Below are 23,999 nucleotides of genomic sequence, written 5' to 3'. Positions count from 1 at the left end.
CCTGGCGTCGGGTTATCATCAGATACCGATTGATGAGGCAGATGTGAGGAAGACTGCTTTCAGGACGAGGTATGGGCACTATGAGTTTGTAGTGATGCCCTTTGGATTGACTAACGCACCAGCAGCGTTTATGAGATTGATGAACAGTGTGTTTCAGGAGTTTCTGGATGTATCTGTCATCATTTTCATCGACGATATCCTGGTTTATTCTAAGGGTCCTGAGGAGCATGCAGTGCATTTGAGGGCGGTTATGGAGAAGCTGCGGGAGCAGAAGTTGTTTGTTAAGTTGAGCAAGTGCAGTTTCTGGCAGCGTGAGATGGGCTTTCTGGGTCACATTGTTTCTGCAGAGGGGGTTTCTGTAGATCCAGAGAAGATTCAGGCTATTAGGGATTGGCCTAGATCGCAGAATGCCACAGAGATCAGGAGTTTCCTTAGATTGGCAGGTTATTACAGGAGATTTGTGCAGAGATTTGCAAGCAGAGCACGTCCTATGACTAAGTTGACAGGGAAGGATGTTCCTTTTGTCTGGTCAGAAGAGTGTGAGGAAGGCTTTGCAAGCCTGAAGGAGATGTTGACTACTGCGCCAGTGTTGGCTTTGGCTGAGCAGGGAGAACCCTATGTGGTTTATACAGATGCATCTAGAGTTGGTTTGGGGTGTGTTCTGATGCAACATGGGAAGGTAATTGCATATGCTTCGCGGCAGTTGCGGGTGCATGAAGGCAATTATCCTACTCATGATTTGGAGATGGGTGCTGTAGTTTTTGCCCTGAAGATTTGGAGATCTTATCTTTATGGTGCAAAGGTACAAGTGTTTACAGATCATAAGAGCCTAAAGTATATATTTACTCAGCCTGAGTTGAATTTAAGGCAGAGGCGGTGGATGGAGCTTGTGGCGGATTATGATTTGGAGATAGCCTATCATCCTGGTAAGGCTAACACGGTTGCAGATGCTCTGAGTCGGAAGAGGGTAGCTTCGGCTCAGGAGCAGGAGATGGAGTCTCTGGTAGGGGAGATCAGTGCGTTGAGCTTGTGTGCTGTTTCACAGGAACCGTTGGGTTTGGAAGCAGTAGATAGAGCAGATCTTCTGAGTAGGGTGCGGTTGGCTCAGGAGAAGGATTTGAGGCTGTTGAATGCCTCTAAGGATGTGGATTCAGAGTATCAGGTCTCAGATAATGGTACTATCTTGGTGCACGGTCGGGTTTGTGAGCCCAAGGATGAGGAGTTGAGGCAGGAGATTCTGAGAGAGGCTCATGCGAGCAAGTTATCCATTCATCCAGGAGCGACTAAGATGTACCGTGACCTCAAGAGGTATTATCATTGGGTCGGGATGAAGAAGGATGTAGCTAGTTGGGTCGCTAGGTGCGATGTGTGCCAGCTGGTGAAGGCTGAGCATCAGGTTCCTGGCGATTTACTGAAGAGTTTACCCATTCCTGAGTGGAAATGGGATATGATTACCATGGATTTTGTGGTAGGATTGCCAGTGTCACGGACCTTTGATGCTATCTGGGTCATTGTGGATCGGTTGACTAAGTCAGCACATTTTTTGGCCATTAAGAAGACTGATGGAGCAGCGGTCTTGGCTAAGAAATATGTGAGTGAGATAGTCAGATTGCATGGGGTGCCAGCGAGCATTGTGTCTGACAGAGATTCTAAGTTCACTTCGGTGTTCTGGCAGGCTTTTCAGGCAGAGATGGGCACTAAGGTGCATATGAGTACAGCTTATCATCCCCAGACAGATGGACAGTCTGAGAGGACGATCCAGACGTTGGAAGATTTGCTGAGGATGTGTGTTTTGGATTGGGATGGCCATTGGGCAGATCACCTGAACTTGGTAGAGTTTGCTTACAACAACAGCTATCAGGCGAGTATTGGTATGGCTCCTTATGAGGCCTTGTATGGGAGGCCGTGTCGTACACCGTTATGCTGGACTCAGGTGGGGGAGAGGAGCATGTACGGGGCAGATTTTGTTCAGGAGACCTCAGAGAAGATTCGGGTTCTCAAGCTGAACATGAAAGAGGCTCAGGATAGGCAGAGGAGTTATGCTGATAGGAGGAGGAGAGATCTTGAGTTTCAGGTAGGAGACAGAGTGTACCTCAAGATGGCCATGTTGCGGGGTCCGAACAGGTCATTGACTGAGACTAAGTTGAGTCCAAGGTATATGGGTCCGTTCAGAGTGATTGAGCGAGTTGGACCAGTGGCATATAGACTGGAGTTACCTGAGGTTATGCGTGCTTTCCACAAGGTATTCCATGTGTCTATGTTGCGGAAGTGTCTCCGTGAGGATGATCAGTTGTTGGCTAAGATTCCAGAAGATCTTCAGCCTAACATGACTTTGGAGGCGAGACCAGTGAGGGTTCTCGAGAGGAGGATCAAGGAACTTCGGAAGAAGAAGATTCCTTTGATGAGAGTCCTGTGGGACTGTGATGGTGTGGAGGAGCAGACTTGGGAACCTGAGGCAAGGATGAAGGCAAGGTTTAAGAAGTGGTATGAGAAGCAACCACGACTTGAGCTTGCCTAGTCTGGTTCCGTCTGTAATCCGTGGCTGGAGCGGGAATGGAGTATTCCAGCCCATCTCTCTTGTTACTCGGTCGCTTGGGGTGGTTGGTTGTGCGACTCAGTAACAAGATGAGGTGGTGTTTGGGGTACAAAGTTTCCGTGAGGCGGGGTTGTGAAGAGAAGTTTCCAAAAGTGGAAAGTTTCCAAAAATGGAAAGTGCTAAATATGGAAAGTTTTGCGGGAGTCAGAATTTGTCCATTTTAGCGGTGGGAAGCCTTGGAGGGGCTTTTGTGCCTTTGTGGCGGACTTTCGAGTCAGAGTGCCTGTGTGTGGCGGTCTTGTTAGACATTGTGTGGCCTTTGTGGCGGACTTTCGAGTCAGAGTGCCTGTGTGTGGCGGTCTTGTTAGACATTGTGTGGCCTTTGTGGCGGGCTTTTAGCCAATTGTGTGGCCTTTGTGGCGGGCTTTTAGCCATTTGTTGGCCTTTGTGGCGGGCTGTTTAGCCAGAGTGTCTTTGTGACGGTCCTTCGGGACAGATAGTCTTTGTGACGGTCCTTCGGGACAGAGGGTCTTTGTGACGGTCTTTCGGTTGTAGTTTATTTATTATATTATTATTATTTATTATTTATTATTAAAAAAAAAAAGGTCGGTCGTTTCAAGATGTTTCTTAATCTACATGTTATTGTTTAAAAAATCTTATATTTTGAAACGAATGGAGTATTAAAAAAGAGGTCACTTAATTATGATGATTGGTGGTGATATACTAAATTCTTTTAGAAAAATAAGATTTGAATTAATGAATAAGCTAAATTCTAATTACAAGATAGCAAAACCTAATTAAATAAAGTAATGCAAAGAAGAAAAAAGAAAAAGGAATATGTTGTTTCAGTGTTTAACAACGAACCTTCACTCGCTATTACAAAAGGAAATTAAAAAGTGTAATAATAAAAGACAAGACTAGAGTGCTAAGATCAATGCCAACAAGCTGAAGCCGATCCAAGAAGCCGACTTTGAGGCACCACTTTGAAGAGGTGATGGAGCCATCTGATGCTGATACTGTGGACCGTTGGCTGGTGAAGGAGACGAGGAAGAGCTAGGTGATCGGACAGGTCCAGGAACCGGAGCAGCGACGTGACCCAACGAGGCTGGCAAGACATGGATTTGAAGCTTCTGCCCCGACTTGCAGTGACCAGGAACTCCGCATATGAACTGTTGGACTTCCGGTTTGGTTAGAATGATTGAGTCAGACCCGGTATTGTATGTCACAAGTGGTTTAGACGATTCACACAGCTGAAAATCATTGTGAGTGACTTCAGTGACGTCGTGGAAATTGTTGTTGTATGAGAAGACCAAAGAGTCTCCTGACTTGAAAAGTTCTTGATGATGCCCAAGCCTCGTAATCAACTTCTATCATCGTCCATCCCTTTAAGTCTCCGACCTTGTGAACGGTTCCTCCAAGGGTAATTCCAAAAAGAGTTTGCAAGAGTCAAGAAAGAAGTAAAAAACATGTTCTTCTTAGTCAAAGCCATGATAGTGTTTTTGGTTCTTAACTTGGGAATGAGAGAAACAAGTCTGAGAGAGATGATTAATGGACGTAATGAATTTGTTTGGTGACAAGTTGAGAAGGGTCTATATGTTTTTTATATAGAGCCGAGGGGTCGGTAGAGGTAATCCTATTCCTGTTGGGATTTGAAAATTAGTTTGATAGTAATTCTTAGTGACTATTTTATTATGTGTTGTTTACGTAATATCTTTCCCTTTTTCGATATTCGAGATGGATACCATGACGTATCTAATATGAAAATTTTCAGCAGTTTTGTTTTAACAATAAATTTGATTTTAGATATATTTAAAAAAAAATTTGTTTAGAATTAAAAATAAAAGCATTGATATCATTAACAAAAGAATCTATATATATAAAGTTGGCTTTTCTCTCTTCTCCTTTCTCCACCTCATCACTTACAAATTAATTCATATCATCAATAGAACATAAAATCTAAAGTAAATGTATCAATTAATTCACTCATTTTTAATTATTATAAAAACAACAATTTATAATAATTTAAACTAAAATATAAATTAAAAACAAAATGAAAAAAATACAACAAAAAAAATATCAAAGTAAAATATGAATAGAGATTACATAAATATAAAATTAGATATTTCTATCATACCATATAAAAAATGTGTAAATATTTGTAAAAGGCGAGAAATAGGGGAAAAATAAAGCTATTATCTATTTAATTGAATAACAATTACTTTCAAGAGTTACAATTATTAAGATAAAGAAAGAAAGATTTTTTTTAGAAATCAAACACAAAAATTTAAAGGTTTTTTAAGATCAAGAGGTTATTCAATTCTTGCTTTTAAATTATAAATTAATTTTATTAATTAAAAGTCTGTATATAATATTATTTTCAGTTAAAGTATAATATAATCAATAATATATCTATATATATGTATGTAAAACTTGAGACTATGTTTGTTAGTGCTAAATTGTATATTCAATTAAAACCAGAAGGATTTGGTGTATATTATTATTTAGAATTCAAAATAATATATATAATTAAAATAGTTTGAGCGATCTATGTTATATATCGTTTTCAAAATTTTAAAATGGTGAAATTTGTTAAACAAAGGTATATCCAAAAAAGAAAAAAATATTAATCAAGTGCTCAAAAATTAAAATAATATATATATATTTAAGAGAATTATATAATGTTACATGAAATTAAAAAAATATTAATGAAAGCATATTCTGAACATCACACATGCAGAAAATATAGTAAAAAAAACTAAGAAGAAATTTGAGAAAGTTAGTTGTAATAAAAACAATCATAATAGTAGTGGTAGATTGTAGAATTTTAATTAAAACTTTAAAAGAGTTCTATTTTTAGAAAAAAATACATTTTTAAAAGTTAAAGTAATCTTTAGAGTTAGTAGATTTAGGAGAATACAAATAAAAGAACATTACATGGATAGAGAGTAGACTATACATATTTTAAAAGTAAAAAAAAATTATATATATGAACATAATTTTTTTTTGTCAAACAGTTAAGATAAAATGTAATATTTGATGTTATAATATGGTATTTATGGATAGAAACAAGTCCAATTATGAGATTTATTACTAGAAATAAATTGTTACGTGTAGTAAAACATTGTTAAAGAAATTTGTGACAAAGAGTGGGTATATTTTCTAAGATTTTTTTACGTCTATGTTCGTAAGTAATGATCATTCAACCGATAAAAACAAACGAATATTGGAAGATGAAAAAGATGAAAAATAGTTATGATATGTTTTTATAATCAATATATTGTAAGTGAGATAATAGAATGTGAAAAACAGTATTTGAAAAAGATGACAAGTGTATATAAAAAATAAAGAAAAAAATAATTGTAAAAAATGTTAAACAAAATAGATAAGTTAGATATCGATTAATAAAATATTTTTGACATCTATATAGATTTATATTTTTAATATTAATAATTATAATTATATTCAACAGGTTGCATTAATAATAATAAAATATAGTCCCGCGTAACGCGCGGGTTATAAATCTAGTCTATATATATAAAGTTATATTTTCTCACTCTGGTGCTGCCACAATAGCTATTTTTTCTTTAATTTTATGGGCCTTAAAGATTTTAATAAATCCTATAAACAATCATACAAATAACATGATCCATTAGAGTTCATCTAAAGTCTGTAAAGTCTGTAGACCCAACACTATTTCATCGAAAGTCTCTTGACCCAACACTATTTTAAAATCATATGGATTCAACCTGATAAATTTTTGGGACGGCGGTGTGAAGAACGTTCCACCTTCACACGTTTCTCTCCTCCTTAACCCTCGATCCATGTCGTTTCACCATCCGATGCTGCAACGCATACCATTCAATTTCAATTTCTCCACTTCTCTACACATCCTTTCATGTCTTCCGTCACCAGTGCAATGACTTCATTTGTAACGGCCTAATTATGTTGTTCCAAAAACAAATATTCTATCTATAGAGAACATCTACCTCTTGATCATAATTCGAAAAAGCATTAAGTAGGGAGCAAACAAAATAGGGATTAACGAGACTCTAATTTTATTATTCAACCATAAAAAAAAAGAATAATAAAAAAAAAGAATAGAGTATCTACCCGATATATATGAAGTACTACACTGAATTTGAAATAATATTATTACCTATTGGTACGTAACTTTCTTTCATGTATCGTTTATGCTTTGTTCTTTTACATATATGTGCATCATATGGTTAACACATATAATTATAAGAGACAAATAAAATATTTTCCTAGGTCAAGAAGACAAGAACTATTATTAGAATCTCCATTGATACTGTAATTATATATCATCATTTCTAGCTACAAAAACATCCACCTTAGCAATTTTTTTCTTACTTTAAATAAATTTAAAATATTTATTTAGTGCATATTTATGTTAATTATAATTAATAGAAAGTTTAAATAAAAATAATTATGTAAAATAAATAAAATATCAAAATAAGAAAACAATACTATAATTTTTTATTAGTGGTAATAATATATTTAAAATTTTCTACTAAACTGATCATAATTTAAAATTTTAAATGTATTATTGCGTTTTAGAGTGGAAGTAAATTTTAAAATTATGGTAGAATAAAAAAAAATTATGTAATTTTATATTATTGAGTTTTAAAATGGAAGTAAAATTTAAATTTATGCTAGAATCATTTTTTTATGTAATTGTGTATTACCAAGTTTTTGAATGGAAGTAAAACTTAAATTATGGTAGAATAAAAATAATAATGTAATTGTATTTATAAAATTTTAAACAGGAAAAATAAAATTTAAAGTGAAATATTATTTCATAACATGATCAAAAAGAAAAACAAATTTGATATTTCATCAATTAGATCAAATGCTTCTTATCCAAATTTAAGTTTTGAAAGATAGTAATTAAAGAGAAAATAGTTATAATATGTCTTGAAAATCATTTTACAGTCTAATATGTGTTATATGTGAGTCAATAGAAAGTGGAAAAAAATAGATGTCAAAAGGAGTGCATCATCAATAATGACAAAAGAATTATAGTTAAAAGTGTTTGAAAATAAATTAGTAAAACTTGAAAATATAATAATACACAATTACACATGAATAAATTAAAATCTCTGACATCTCATTTATTGTGTGAAACAAATGAGTTTGTAAAAAAATAAATGACATACATTATTAAATAGATTATTAGATTCTAAGTCGGGTTTAACCATTTGGCCATATAATCATGGAAAGTAGGATAAGATAGGCAAATTCATGAATTGGTCGTTTATGGTACGTTGCAATTACTTCGATGGGTAAAGCAAACTCGGTAAAAATGTTATAACGATATGATATTATATTTTACCTTTACACTAAGCAATATTCATGAAATTTAGTATATTTAAATTTATACGGAATAATATTATGTTATTATCAACATCTAATCATAAATAGTATATACAATTAGATCAACAATCGATCAACATCAAAACCTTTAAAAAATGTTTTGATGAAATATAAATAAGAGATAAACTCTCTTAATGATAAAAGATCTTGAAGTAGTCATCAATATCGTTTATTTTACTTAATATTACCACATGACATATATTACAAAGATTCACCCTCAAAACTTTGAATAATTATATTTAAGCTCAAGAAATTATATTAATAAAAAAAAATTAAATTAAAATCCTGCACTTGCGCGGGTACAAATTATAGTTATAAATAAAATAAAGAAATGAATGACTGAAAACATAACAAAAAGAATTATGACGTAGGCAAAATCTACATAACATATCTTTGATGACACCTAATGTTATAAACTTAGGTGATGGGAAGGATTGGTATTTATTCTTATAATCATGAAGTTATTGGTTACATATGATTTTGATTTTGAGGATCATCATAATTCATGAACGTTGCACGGTTGAAAATGTATAACTGAAGAAAATATTTATAAAAGAAAATGGATACGACAAAAGAAGCATTTTTTTGCAAATACTGAAATACTGTACCCTTAAATATTATTTAGTAAACAAATCATGATATAGCTAGCTATCAAGTGTCCATTTAGAAAGTGTTTGTGCTTGTGCCTGCCGCCGATTTATGGATCTTAATTTCTTCATCTACGGTTTTCGTAATATTTCCTCCGTTTCATAAAAAATGTTATTTTGACATAGGGTACACAAATTAAGAAAAATTAAAATTATATAAATATACATTTATTTAATGAGTAGTTAATTTTTTTAAGTTTAATAAAAAGAATTTTGGATTAAGGATAAAATAAGTCATTTCATTTAAAATATCATATTGAAAATGTAAAGTAATATTTTTTATGAAAAAAAAATGATAGTCTTTATGAAACAGAGAGAATATATATTAGTAATAAAACTTGACTTTAAATGAAATATACTACGAAATCTAGCTAATAATTCTCGATCTTATAGTTTCATACCATAAAACGTTTGTTAGAATGTCGGAAAGAATATAGATGAACAACAATTTGTGAATTAGCTAGTCAAATCTGTAAATTTAATGATTGTTTTACCTTATTTATTTGTATAGCTAACATTATAAAAAAGACTAAAATATATTTTGGTGTTCAGGAATATATGAGTTAATATGATTCGTTTATGGAGTATATGTTTTCATCTTTTTAATGCTTATGTGGTATCTATTTGAATATTCGATTTTCCTAAAAACAATTTTTGTAATTATTGCAAAAATACAGATTTTTTTGTGTGTGTGATATATATGAAGATTGTCGTTTAATAAAATGTTAAACTATACTCCTACAAGACCTTGAAAATTTACTAATTAATTTACTTTTCCGATGTCTCATACTATATAATAATGGACTACAATTCAACAGGCTAATTTTTCGGCTGCTAAAATATAAGAAATTAAGTAGTACGTATTTGTGAGAGCACAAGAAGAAAAATAAAGATATTACATTAGTTATTGAGTAAACAAAAACACTAGAGAAGGAAAAAAACCTACAACTCAATCAAAACGTAAGAAGTACAACCAAAAGAATAAACAAAACCACTAGAGAAGGAAAATAACTACAACTCAGTCTAAACGTGTATGAATCTATCAAACTAAAAGAATAAAGAAAAGAATAGAAAGCAAGTTGGATCCGATCCAAACAATATTAGAGGCTGAAGCTGCGTTATGTGGAGCTAGCTTGTGATGGTCCCATCTGATACTGTGGAGCATTATTGACCGGTGAATCAGCTAACGGAGATGGTGGAAGAGACGAGGAAGAGCTTGACTGGTCGAGGAACTGGAGCAGCCAGGGCACCCAAGGAGGCCGGCAAGACATGGATTTGAAGCTTCTGTCCCAACATGCAGTGACTAGGAACCCCGCATATGAATTGTTGGAGTCCCGGTTTGGTTAGAATGATGGTATCAGATCCGGTATGGTATTTTGTCAGCGGGTTAGACGATTCACACTGCTGAAAATCATTGTAAGTGAGTTCAGCGACGTCGTGGAAATTGTTGTTGTATGAGAAGACCAAAGAGTCTCCGACTTGAAAAGTTCTTGATGATGCCCAAGACTCGTAATCAACATCTATCATCGTCCATCCCTTCGAGTCTCCGACCTTATGAACGGTTCCTCCAATATGGTAACTCCAAAAAGAGTTACAAGAATCAATAAAGAAGTAAAAAACATGTTCTCCTTAATCAAAGCCATGATTGTGTTTTTGGTTCTTAACTTTGGAATGAGAGAAACAAATTTGAGAGAGATTATTAAGAGAAATAATGAGTTCATTTGGTGAGAGATTGAGAAGGGGTCTACATGTTTCTTATATAGAGTCGAGGGGGTCGGTTGAGATCGATAATCCTATCCCTTTTGGAATTTGAAGATTAATTTGATAATTTCTAGTGATTATTTGATTATGTTTTATTTACGTAATATCTTTCTTTCTTTCCATATTCGAGATGGATACCACGACCTTTTTGATATGAATTTCCTATTTTTCCAACAGTTTTGTTTTTAACAAGAAATTTGTTCAAAAATTAAAGATAAAGGATTGATATTATTAACAAAAATATTATAACATCTAAACACTAACCATTATTTATAAACCCAAACTGAAATATAATTTTGTTTAATTGTATAATTTAAACTCTAACCACTATTTTATAAACCTAAACTGAAATACAATTTTGTTTAATTGTAATATCTAAACCTTAAACCCTAACCACTCTTTTATAAACTCAAACGATCATATAATTTTGTTTAATTGTAAAATTTAAAACCTAAACCCTAACTCCCTTTCTATAAACCCAAACCGATATATAATTTTGTTTAATTGTAAAATATAAACTCTAAATCCTAACTACTCTTTTGTAAGCCCAAACCGACATATAATTTTGTTTAATTGTAAAATCTAACCTTAATAATTTTGTTTCAATATAAAATCTAAACTTTCACTACTCTTTTGTAAACCCACACTGATGTGTCTGTATTTTATAAGATTTTAACTATAGTTTTTATACTTGTTTTGAGTCTTTTATAAAGTCCAAGTGTGCTTTTTGGTCTTTTGAGAGTTTGTACAGGTTCTAGGTTACTTTGGAAGGAAACTTAGTGTTTAGGGGATGAAAACATGCATCTGGAGCCAATTTGGTGAAGACTGATCGAACTAGCAAGCAGATGGAGAAAATCCAGGATCGGCTGATCCGCATTCGGGATCGACCAGTCCCGTATCCGAAGCAAGTTTTCCTTTTTCGTTTTAAACCGACTTTTAGGGTTTTATTTTGATATTTAAGTTAGAGGCTCGGCCTCCAGAGACATAAGCTTTATTTTTCTAAGACTATTTTGTATTGAGAGCTGAAGGGAGAAGATCTCTAATCCTTCTTGACACTTTGGAGAAGATTTCTAAACCCTATTTTCTATTTTTTGGCAATTCAATTATGTTATCTTCATCATTGATTTGCTGTTTCTGTTTCTCTATTGCTGAGTAGTTTTACTGTTGGGTTTCGGGTTTCAAAAGAGATTTTATGATTCTCTAACTTAGGTTGTTAGATTTGGATTGATTTATTGAGTTCTTCATCTATTGTTGTTCTTATTGCTTAAACTAGATTAGCTACCTAGTTTATGATCATAGGCTTAATTCATCTAGGCATCAAAAGTGTTGTTGAATTGCTTGAAAGAACTTAGGTGAGCAAGGTGATCCTTAGCCAACGACAGTTGAAGTTGAGGCACCTTGTGAACATAATCAAACTTGAACTTACTGCTTGCTAGGATTGTTAGATTCAAAAGACGGTTTAGAGTTTTATCAATTCCTTTCATAGATAACTAATGCTGCGACAGTAGGTTAATTTTAAATTCGAGATTTGAGTTCTAGAACGGTATTTAATGATATCCTAATCCATCATCTAATTTTGTGGTCATGTCCCCTAACTGGTTCCCTGCGCCCAATATTTCCTTTTTGATTTAGAAACAACTTATTTACTTTCCGTTTTTAATTATTACTTGCTTCACAAACTTCCTCTTTTGTCTTAGCTATATTTGATCTTCATAGTTTCATAGTGTAATTGTTTGGTCTCTGTGGATTCGATCCTGAAGTGTTACAACGACACCACTAGATCGTGGTTGAGTGTGCTTTGGGTTATAAATTGACCTTTTGATCAATTTGGCGCCTTTGCCGGGGACCAAAACGATTACCTTTGAGATTCTAGATTTAAATTTAGTCTAAGATTTATTATTTTTATTTACTAATTAGTTCTTGTGTTCGTTTTCTTGTGTTTCAGGTGCATGCAAACAAGAAGCCACAAGCCTACTGATTTGCGTAATCTGCGAAACGAAGAGTTAGCCCTACTTGAACGAGAAAACAGAAAAGCGAAAGCTAAAGCTGATAAGATGGAGGATGGACAGAATCCAGATGGTCATCAGCCTAACCCTCAAGAGGTTATTATTCCGCCACCTCCCCCTGTTCTGCAATGTCAAGCTCCACAAGAGCAGAATGCGGCTGAGCTGAACCCACCAGCAAGGCGAGCCACCTTGAGGGACGAAGATGCTCACAACAGGCTATTTGCGAATCGGTCTGCGATTCAACCTCCTGCTCCTGCGAGACAAGGCTATAAGATTAAGCACAGTCTCATCAATTTGGTTCAGAATTGTGTGTTTAATGGATTAGCCTTAGAGAGCCCTCTGGACCATATTGAAGCTTTTGAGAGATTGGCTAGTACAACAAGGTCTAATGGAGTTCCATATGATTACCTCATGCTGACTTTATTCCAATTCTCTTTAGGAGATAAAGCATTGAGATGGCTAAATCTCTTGGACCGAGGATCACTTACCACTTGGGAGCAGTGTAGAGCAGCGTTTTTAAACCACTTCTACACTAAGTCACGATCAGCTATGTTAAGGAGCAAGATCACTACCTTCTCACAAGGTGGTACAGAGTCTTTTTGTGAAGCATGGGAGAAATTCAAGGAGTATATGAGGGACTGTCCTCATCATGGCTTTTCACAAGAGAATCTTATGAACATCTTCTATGGAGGAATTGACCAGAAGTACCAGATGGCACTCGATACTGCCAGCAGAGGAGATTTTTCTACTAACACTGCCACTGAAGCAAACCTCTTGATCGAAAACCTTGCAGCGAGTAACAGCAATCATAGCCATGAGTATGATCGTTCTGTGCGTGTTGTTAGCTCCATGAATACATATGTTATTAAGAGTCTCACTGCCAAGGTAGACCTTCTTTTGAAGAGAGATCAGCAAGCTGTCAACATGTGCGACGGGCAGACGGGTGCGTATCAGCAAGTTGGAGTAAATTCAGGTTTTGAGGGGACAGAGGAGCTAAACTAGGTAGGAGGACAAGGGAACTATCAGAGTCATGGGTTTAATCAGAATTATAGAAATTATCCTCATCTCTCCTACAGAAGCACTAATGTCGAGAATCCTCAAGATCAAGTGTATCCTCCACATAATCAACAAGGTAACTTCTCGCAAGGATTTTGGAACAAAGGTGTTGGATTTAATAGCTCAAATACCCAAGGATACCATGCTCCATCTGCAGCTTCACAAGATAACAAACTCGAATAGATGATGCAAGCACTGTTGGAGGGCCATAAGAAAAGTTCTGCTGAGATTAATGTCAAGATTGATAGCATGTACAATGATTTGAATGGAAAATTTGAGAGGTTGAGTTCACGTGTTGATTCCATTGATAAGAGAGTCTCTGCTATTTCTTCTAGCTCTAAGAATAAAGAGTCATGCAATGCTATCACACTCCATGGTGGGATCGAAGATGGGCAGAGTTGTGCTGTGATCAATTCATGTTTGGCATCCGTAGAGACAGGATCGATCAGTCTCGAGCCTAGATCAGCCGGTCCCATCCATTCTGATAATTCGATTTTGATCCCCAGAGATGTTGGATCAACCGATCCCCCTTATAGATCGATCGATCCCGTCAATGATGCAGAACCAATTTCAAAAAGTCCCAGATCGACCGCTCCACGTCCAGACCAGTTGGTCCCTGTTGCAGGTTTGGGAAAACCCAGCTCAGATGTTCCTGATGCAGATTCCAAGGAATCACTTCTTGTGGAACCAAAGCCCTATATGCCACAAATTCCTTTTCCAAGAAGACATGTGAAGAAACCTCTGGATGAAAAGAAGTATGGTCGGTACAAAGAAGCTATAAGTGAGTTCATCGCTGACATTCCCTTTACAGAGGCAGTAAAGCATATCTCTTTGTTGAAGAAGGTTTACAATGATGTTGTGGTTGAAGAAAAGGATTTGGTGGAGGTTAAGACGTTTTTGGCTAGAGAGAAGAACATTCATGCTCCATCTTTGAAAAGACTACCCAAGTTAGAAGATCCAGGAAAATTTGTTGTTCCATGCTCCATCTTAGGAGTAAAATTTGAGGACTCCCTTTGTGACACTAGATCCAGTGTGAACGTAATGTCTAAGGCTATTTGATAGACTAGTTTTCACCAAGGGTATCAATTCCCTATGCAGTTGTAGTACAAAGGGTTATCAATCCAAATGGTTGTTATGCTAGCAGATAGGATGCAATCAGAATTAAGCAAGTCAAGCCAAGCAATAGGGGGGTTTGGTTCTAACAGTCCTAATATAAACAGAGTAAAAGAATATGAACAAGTAAACCACACGACCTAAGCACTCGATGCAAGCAATCGAGTACATAATTGAGTGGGTTGATCGAGTATGCAAGTGAACTATGAACAGCTCGAGGTATTACTCGATACAGGTTATCATGTACCTGGTCGGGTAAGTGGTCGAGTAAGTAAGGAAAATGCAAGAAATAAAATACGAAAGTTCCTAAGGATGGGGGTAATCGAATCCTAAGTGTTCTGGACCAATACGGATGCCTTACATGCCTCAAGCAATTATTTCCTAGACAATGAACCTCTAAAACCTTGTCACCACATTGTCGCACTAGTAACAATCAACCTTGAACATACTACCACCCTGTCGCACTAGCAATATGAACAAGCAGGCATTAAGAACAATTCATTTTTGTCAGTACACTTAGAGTTATCTGATTTTGTCACTCAAAGTTAAGTATACCTCTAGCATTGACCTAATCAAGCGTTTTATCTACTCCTTTCGGCCTGTAGCATTATAAACGTCCTAGATCTAATCTCAACCTGTTGGTCTGTTGACCGCATTAAGAACATCAACCTAGAAGGAAATTTATCTATCATAACAATCAACTAAAGCATCCTAACCGATCAAGAACACCTAATCATCTATCCCATCTCTAGAAACTTTGCTACACTACTCAGACATAGAAACGAATGATAAAGCATTAGAAATAAATGAAAATGACATTATTAAAAAGATAGAGTAGAGTTGAAAAGAGTAGGGATAAAAGATCTACGAAAAACTACAAAATAAAAATACAAAAACAAGAAAAATATGTTGAGTCGCTCAGTTCTCTCACAGAAGCTCTCGCTCTCTGGTTTGAGGGTCTGCGGCTTGCTCATTTGCGAGCTAGGGGAAGAGGGGGTTTATATATGGAAACCCATTTGACCTAGCTTCCCAAACCTGCCCGATGGTCTACTCGATGGGGTACACGAGGCTTGAGTCGGGTAACTCCTCGGGTGGATCTTCGGGTTGCTCTTCTCGCTCTTGGATCCTCTTCGATCGTGTTGGGGTACGAACTTGTTCTTGTAGCTCGATGGCTCCTTCGGGTACATGCTCGAGTTGTCCTTGTTTTTCCCCATTTTTGGCTCTTTAGCACCTGTTTTCATCCAATATATGCAAATGCAGAAATGCAACACCCTAAATGCTCTAAAACTTGATTCCTACAGTAAATGGTCTAAAAATGCTAAGTTAGAGGTATGAACAATGCAAAATATGGACAAAAAATGATGCTAAAAACATGTAAATTAGAGTGTTATCAGACTCGCAAACTTAAATCTTGCTAGTCCTCTAGCAAGGAAGTAAGAAGGTACGGTTTGAAAGTGGGGACTCATAACCTTAAGATGCTAACCGAAGGATGTAAGCTATAGTCCTTAGAGATAGTTTAATGGTGCTAAGATCAATCAACATACTTACAAATATTTTTCTATGCTTATTGCCATGCATCGATCTAGCTCAACCTCCAACTAAAGATAAGGAACATCTCTTTCACATTCAATTATGTGTTTGGCGAATTCTTGCAAATGGAAGGTGAATCAAACTCAATCGGTTTCAAGGGTAAGGCTTTTTGATAAGGTGGTTTCAAGCAAATTCTTTAGGTGGTTTTTCTCTCAAAAAGTAGAATGCTAGACAGTCGTGAAAACTATCTAAGACTGAGAACAATTTGTGCATACAAAGCTTAACTATTGATGATCTACCCTTTTCTCATACATTCATAATATATTTTTAAACCTCCTAGAATTTAACTACCCACACCCTTGATTTTAACTCCTTCTTCTTCTTTTTTTTTTACTCCCTAAGGTTTAGACTTTTAGACTTTAAAATTCTAGCTATTAATCTCTTTTTTTTTTCTATTTTTTTTTCTTTCTTTGCTAAACTCCTAATATACATATATTCTTTTTCTTTCTTTCTAGGAGACTATAGCAAGAACTTTTTTTTTTTTTTACTTAGAGACTTAGAGCTAATTAATTCTAACCTTAGGGACTTTTCTCTCTTTTTTTTTTTATATTCCACAATCCAACCCCAAATAAACATTCTAACCACCTATCCTTCTAAACCGAATCTATTAGCTAGTTCAAATCTAACTTAGCTAAATCAAGAGGCAGTTCTTTGTCGTTCTCAATACTCTCAAGGTTTCACAACCTATAGCACAATGAAAAAGGCCTCACTCAACAATTCACAACAAGGTTTGAAAGAAGGGTTTGAATTCAAGGATAGGACAAATGAATCGGGTTAAACGAAAAGATTGGTAAAAAGTGGAGTGCTAACCCGAGTTTTAGAGTTACCATGAGCAAGTATTCAAGTTCCATAAGCAAGACAATTAAAGTTCAAATTAAATCCAATAATATAGAGATGTTCTAATGTTCAAGCAAGTGGAGGAAGCATTCAATCGACACAAAGGATCTAAGCAAAGATTTTTCATTTTTTTCCAAAGATTGATCTAGCAACAATGAACTGTGACTAAGGGCTATAGCTTCAATCCTAAGGTTTGATTTTAAACAAGGTGGTTTTAATCATTGTCCCCTAAGATGCATATGCAACAATCCTATATGAAACAAACTAGACTCAATCCTAGTATGCAAATGCAACTACATGAACACTCTTTTGTTTTTATTTTTTTTTTTGAAATTTTTCAAATTTTTTTGGGTTTTTTAATGCACATAGATGCGGACTCAAATGAATAAGACTAGCATGCAAAAATTTGAAATAAGAAAAATAAGAAAATAAAACACAATATTAAATACATTCTAGGACCCTCCCCCAAACTTAAATTACACAGTCCCTGTGTAAATAAAAACTGGAAAAGAATCCAAGAATCACACAAAATAAATTAAACTAAATGCAGTGTTATTTACAAAGTTTGGATGAATGTGGTACCTCATGGGTTGGTGAAGAAGGAGGTTGCAGCAGCCTCCATGCTTGCCAACGTATAGCCAGGGTCGTCTCCGGCTTCAGCAGGTGCCGGTGTTTGCTCGTCAGAGAACTCAGTAATGTGCACGGACGACTTACTCGGACCAGCATCCGAGGTGTTGATCGAGGGTGGGATCGCGTAGCTCATCGGGTAGGGCATCGGGTAGGACATCGGGTAAGGCATAAGAACTGAAGAGAGAAAACACTTAAAACATGAAAGTCAAATTTACAGACCTGCCGTTGGGATTTCCTCCCAAGTGAGCTTGTTTATAGTCGCTGAGCTTAACTTTCAATTTATCTTAGATTGGCGCGGGATCGTCGAGACGCAGAGGTGGTTCCTCCTCTGTGCTCTCATTTGCCATGTACCTCTTCACTCTCTGCCCGTTCACAGTAAATTCTTTCACATTGCTATCAAGAAGAGTGACTGCTCCATAGGGCAGAATGTCTTTAATTTCGAATGGTCCTGGCCATCTTGACTTGAGCTTCCCAGGGAATAGCCGAATTCTTGAGTTGAACAAAAGGACTTTGTCTCCAGCTTTTAAGTCCTTGTGTCGGATTTTCTTATCATGAAAAGCTTTGGTTCTTTCCTTGTAGATTCTCAAATTATCATAGGCCTCTAGCCGTATCTCATCGAGTTCGTGGAGATCCATTACTCTCTTTTCCTGGGCGATCTTGATATCTAAGTTAAGCAGCTTGGTTGCCCACATTGCTTTGTATTCAACCTCGACCGGAAGGTGGCAGTTTTTCCCATAAAGTAGTTGAAAGGGTGTTCGCCCGATCGGTGTTTTGTAGGCGGTCCTATAAGTCCAAAGTGCATCATCTAGCTTGAATGCCCAGTCGTTTTTCGTGATTCCTACAATTCTGGCTAGTATCGCTTTAATCTGTTTGTTGCTCACTTCTACTTGTCCGCTGGTTTGTGGGTGATAAGCTGTTGCGACCTTATGCTTGACTCCGTGCATCTTCAGCAAGCCATCAAAAACTCTGTTAATGAAGTGGGTTCCTCCATCATTGATCACTACTCTTGGGATTCCAAATCTGGGGAAGATAATGCTTTTGAACATTTTTATTACGACCTTGTGATCATTTGTCGGACTGGCGATTGCTTCTACCCATTTCGACATATAGTCGACTGCCACGAGGATGAACATGTTTCCATCCGAGGGTGGGTTGAACAGTCCCATGAAATCTATTCCCCAGACATCAAAGATTTCGACTTCTAAGATTGGCTGCTGAGGCATTTCGTTCCGTTGACCTATGTTGCCCATTTTCTGGCACGACTCGCATTTTACTATGAAGAGCTGTGCGTCCTTGAACATCGTTGGCCACCAAAGACCAGCTTGGAGTATCTTTTGGACTGTTTTGAAGGTTGCAAAATGTCCTCCATAGGCGGACCCATGACAGTGCTTAAATACCCCTTAGAATTCCTCTTCCGCTATACATCTTCTGAACAGGCCATCCGTACCTTTCTTGTAAAGATAAGGTTCGTCCCAGTAGTAGCTATTTACATCTCTGAAGAACTTTTTCCTTCTGTGAGCGTCATAGTCTTTGGGGATTTCTCCACACACCATGTAGTTCACGAAGTCTGAGTACCAAGGGAGTTTAGCTGACTCGATTGCCATCAACTCGATCGACCGGTTGACTCAGGGATCGAGTGGGTTATCGTATGTCTGATCGTGTGGCTCATTTCTTCCAAGAAGGCGATGTGCACCAGTCTCTCCTCGGGCATCGAATCGTAGATTGGGAGTGGGTCTTCGATTCTCATTCTGGACAAATGGTCTGCTACTCCGTTCTCAATCCCCTTTTTATCCAGGATTTCTATGTCGAACTCTTGCAAAAGAAGGATCCACCTGAGGAGCATGGGTTTGGTGTCCTTTTTCGAATAGATGTACCGTAGGGCGAGGTTGGTTTACGTTTGGACATGCTTCATTTGCTCTACTTTTCTTCTTTGGACACATTTGGCATGGTTCTAGAACCCTCTTCAGAGATGTTTTTGCTGGTATTGATCCAGATTTGGATGCTCAAGTGGAATTTGGGGCATTCCAAAAACTTGGAGATCCAACTACAAAACGACAAGCAGTCTGATGCAACATTGCTTTTTTCTTCTAGTTTATGTTTGCGATTTTATTTAATAGGTAGGCTACTGTAGGAATCTTTATTTAAATCTCTGCCGTTTCTTTGACTCTTTTTATAGAGGGATACTCCCAAGTAAACAAAACAGGTATGAAAGCTATAATTGTAAACCACGATCAAATTTATGGAAGCATTGGTTTATACATTTCTCTTAGTATCCACTTTAGGAATAATTTTTTTCGCTATTTTTTTTCGGGAACCACCTAAAATTTCAACTAAAAAATGAAAGAATTTTTCATTATCTTCATTGATGTAATCAGCCTCCAAATATTTGGAGGCTGATTACGTCAACTAGTCCCCGTGTTCCTCGAATGGATCTCTTAGTTGTTGAGAGGGTTGCCCAAAGGCAGTATATAGAGCATACCCAGTAAAACTTACAAGTAACCCAGATATAAAGATGGCGACTAGGGTTGCTGTTTCCATTATTATAGAATTGAAAGACCACACTGGATCTATGCTAAGATCATTTATTTACAACGGAATGGTATACAAAGTCAACAGATCGTAATGAATACAAAATAAGATTTATGGCTACACAAACTGTTGAGGATAGTTCTAGATCTGGTCCAAGAAGCACTACTGTAGGGAAGTTATTGAAACCATTGAATTCTGAATATGGTAAAGTAGCTCCTGGATGGGGAACGACCCCTTTGATGGGTGTTGCAATGGCTCTATTTGCAGTATTCATATCTATTATTTTGGAGATTTATAATTCTTCTGTTCTACTGGATGGAATTTTAGTTAATTAGACTGAGAAGAATCTTGAAGTTCTCGCTTTTAGCTCGATACAAAAAAGTAAAGTATGTAGGTCTAACAATTTTAGCCTATTAGCCTTTGGTAGTTCGACCGCGAAATTATTTTCTGCATTGTATATTTCCGGAATATGAGAGTGTGACTTGTTAGAATTGACCCTACGGATAGTACAGAGAATGGGGTCTGTCATCTTTATCAAGATGGTTTTACTTCGTCGGATATTCATTCGAGTATCTGGAGCACGAAATAGATCAAATAGATCACAAAGTATTCGAATTATGATTCATACTTAATACTCAGACCTTGTAGCCGGACTTCTTTCCGTTCTATCTTATAAACTTTAATAAATCAAAATAGTTTTCTGCTTTTAAACTCTTATTTGGATCAAAGGACAAACGCTTCTTTGTATTTTATGTTTTTAGTCATTATAGCTTTTTTTTGATTGAATAAGTGATGATCCAATGGTTCTCACTCAGTGAACTTTGGACTTTGAAGGTTTCATTGAATTATCGTGGTTCTCGTATGAATCTGAGGTTTCAATTGATTAGTTAAGTAGGGTCTTAACAAGAGAATTCCTATCAATAATAAAGAAAACAAGAAGAAATCCCTATCCCCGTTCCATACAAATACCAAATAAAAAAAGACAATAAAGATAGGTAATCTAGAAGATTCAAGAGGCCTGTAACGATCAACACAACATAAAGACGAATGAGCTTACTTGATTTTTTGGCATTTAACCACAAAGACGAGCTTTCGCATTTTGACTCTTTCATATCTTTAAATAATATTGAATGAGAGACAAGTTTAAAACTTTATATTCCATATCTGTTTCAATAAGTATTTGGGTCTTTTTTTGTTTGAGCTGTACGAGATGAAATTCTCATATACAGTTCTTGGAGGGGGAGTAACCTTGGTTTACCTATCTCAATAAAGTTTATGATTGGTTCGAAGAACGTCTTGAGATTCAGGCGATTGCAGATGATATAACTAGTAAATATGTTCCTCCACATGTCAACATATTTTATTGTCTAGGTGGAATTACCCTTACTTGTTTTTTAGTACAAGTAGCTACGGGATTTGCTATGACTTTTTATTACCGTCCAACCGTTACTGAAGCTTTTGCTTCTGTTCAATATATAATGACTGAAGCTAACTTTGGTTGGTTAATCCGATCAGTTCATAGATGGTCGGCAAGTATGATGGTCCTAATGATGATCCTGCACGTATTTCGTGTATACCTCACCGGTGGTTTTAAAAAACCTCGCGAATTAACTTGGGTTACTGGTGTGGTTCTGGGTGTATTGACCGCATCTTTTCGTGTAACAGGTTATTCTTTACCTTGGGATCAAATTGGTTATTGGGCAGTCAAAATTGTAACAGGTGTACCTGATGCTATTCCGGTAATAGGATCACCTCTTGTAGAATTATTACGCGGAAGTGCTAGTGTTGGACAATCCACTTTGACTCGTTTTTATAGTTTACACACTTTTGTATTACCTCTTCTTACGGCCGTCTTTATGTTAATGCATTTCCTAATGATACGTAAGCAAGGTATTTCTGGTCCCTTATAAATAATATAGAATATAGATTATAGATATTTGTACTTACTTATTACTTGGTGAAGGAACGATAGTATTTTATTGCTATAAATATGGATTATTAAAAAAATAAGACATGTATTTGGATATTTCCCTTCAACTCCACAATATTTTATTATTTTTTTGACATAAAAGGTTGAAAGGAATTCTATGAAGAGATAATGGATTATGGGAGTGTGTGACTTGAACTATTGATTGGGCCGTGCAGAAATATGACTTTATCTGCTACATTGGAATTCCCAACCAAATGTGTCTTTGTTCCAACCACTGTGTAAGCCCCATACAGGGGATAGGCTGGTTCACTTGAAGAGAATCTTTTCTATGATCATACCCGACGCTGTCGTGGATGAGTGGGCTCCGTAAAATCCAGTAGATTAAGGGATGGAACATAATCCTGATTATGTTTTTAGTTATTTTGGACTAAAAAATAATAATTAATAGTATGTAAATGCATTCATTTTCTCTGCATCAACATGATTTATGATACTATCGGAGTGAATACAGGATCTAATGAAGAGTAGAGGGTAGACTCCATTAGTAACAAGTAAATCCTTTGTATTTGAAAAATCTCGATATAATTTTTGAGATTAAGGACGAATTGATAAGGTATGAGACGACCCAGAAAGCACTTAATCATGATCAACTTTTTAAGCTTACGTGGGTGTTGAGCATTTACCTGTAAGAATGGAATTTCTAGAATCTTTAGTTGCAATAACTTTGGAATCGGATAATTCTTTTTTTACATATTAAATACTTGTGGATAACATATATATTTTTTGTATGTATTCATTTAGTTTGATTAATTCTTGCTCGAGCCGGATGATAAAAAATTATCATGTCCGGTTCCCTCGGGGGATGGATCCATAAGAATTCACCTATCCCAATGACAAAAAAACAGATTTGAATGATCCTGTATTACGAGCTAAATTAGCTAAAGGTATGGGTCACAATTATTACAGGGAACCCGCATGGCCCAACGACCTTTTATATATTTTTCCAGTAGTCATTCTTGGTACCATTGCCTGTAACGTTGGCTTAGCGGTTTTAGAACCATCAATGATTGGTGAACCTGCGGATCCTTTTGCAACTCCTTTAGAAATATTACCTGAATGGTATTTCTTTTCTGTATTTCAAATACTTCGTACAGTGCCTAACAAATTATTGGGTGTTCTTTTAATGGTTTCAGTACCAGCGGGATTATTAACCATACCCTTTTTGGAAAATGTTAATAAGTTTCAAAATCCATTTCGTCGTCCAGTAACGACAACCGTCTTTTTGATTGGCACCGTGGCGGCGCTGTGGTTAGGTATTGGAACAACATTACCGATTGATAAATCTCTAACTTTAGGTCTTTTTTAATTAAATTTATTCAATTGTAAAATAAAAGACGTGGGTATCTAGGGAGTAGTCATTTCCAAATGAATTGTCCCTAGATACATATCTAATTCATTTCATTAATTAATTAAAAATGGTTCGACTGGAAAATAGAAATTACGTTGAAGGTTTAAAATCCATTTCAATTTCAAATTGATTTTTTAGTCAATTTTTTTTTGAAATGCTTTTTCTATTTTTTTTCTAGAATGTCTAATATCTTCTTTACATCTTCTACGTGAAAATGTTCAATTTTGATAAGGTCTTCTTGACTGTTATTCAAAAGGTCCAATAATGTATGTATATTGGATTTTTTGAGACAATTATAGATTCTGGGAGGCAATTCTAATTGGTCAATAAAAATATATTGAAAGGCTAGTTCTTTTGTTTTTTTTCTTAGGTTAACTAATCTATTATGAAAAGGAAAAAAGGGTAAAGTAACTTGATGTTGATTGTTCTCTAAATAGAACGTTTCTTCTTCTACATGTAGAAAAGGAATAAATAAATTAATCAAATTCCGGGAGGCTTCATGAAGTGCTTCTTTAGGAGTTAAACTTCCATTTGTCCATATTTCTAGAAAAAGAATCTCTTG

General features: G+C 35.8%; 1 protein-coding gene, 1 non-coding gene and 2 pseudogenes across 2 annotated transcripts; 1 reads left to right on the top strand and 3 right to left on the bottom strand.

Moving 5' to 3' along the window:
• Nucleotides 1–3,453: 3,453 nt before the first annotated feature.
• Nucleotides 3,454–4,025, bottom strand: LOC147943575 (mavicyanin pseudogene; annotated as a pseudogene).
• Nucleotides 4,026–9,458: 5,433 nt separating this feature from the next.
• LOC147943574 (mavicyanin pseudogene) lies at nt 9,459–10,220 on the bottom strand (annotated as a pseudogene).
• A 2,673-nt stretch (nt 10,221–12,893) lies between these two features.
• On the bottom strand, nt 12,894–13,000 carry LOC147943573 (small nucleolar RNA R71). Its single transcript, XR_015558755.1, has one exon. It is a non-coding gene; the product is annotated as a small nucleolar RNA R71 (small nucleolar RNA).
• Nucleotides 13,001–13,583: 583 nt separating this feature from the next.
• Nucleotides 13,584–14,459, top strand: LOC147943572 (uncharacterized). The gene has a single exon (XM_087512280.1). It carries the CDS (start codon nt 13,584–13,586, stop codon nt 14,457–14,459), a length of 876 nt encoding a protein of 291 aa, XP_087368406.1.
• The last annotated feature ends 9,540 nt before the right edge of the window (nt 14,460–23,999 follow it).

This window comes from Camelina sativa, chromosome 5, assembly GCF_030686135.1.
Source record: "Camelina sativa cultivar CO46 ecotype springtype chromosome 5, ASM3068613v1".
In the NCBI taxonomy this organism is placed as follows: domain Eukaryota; kingdom Viridiplantae; phylum Streptophyta; class Magnoliopsida; order Brassicales; family Brassicaceae; genus Camelina; species Camelina sativa.
Note: the sequence above shows the minus strand (reverse complement) of the source record. Positions and strands in the feature narration are given on the sequence as shown.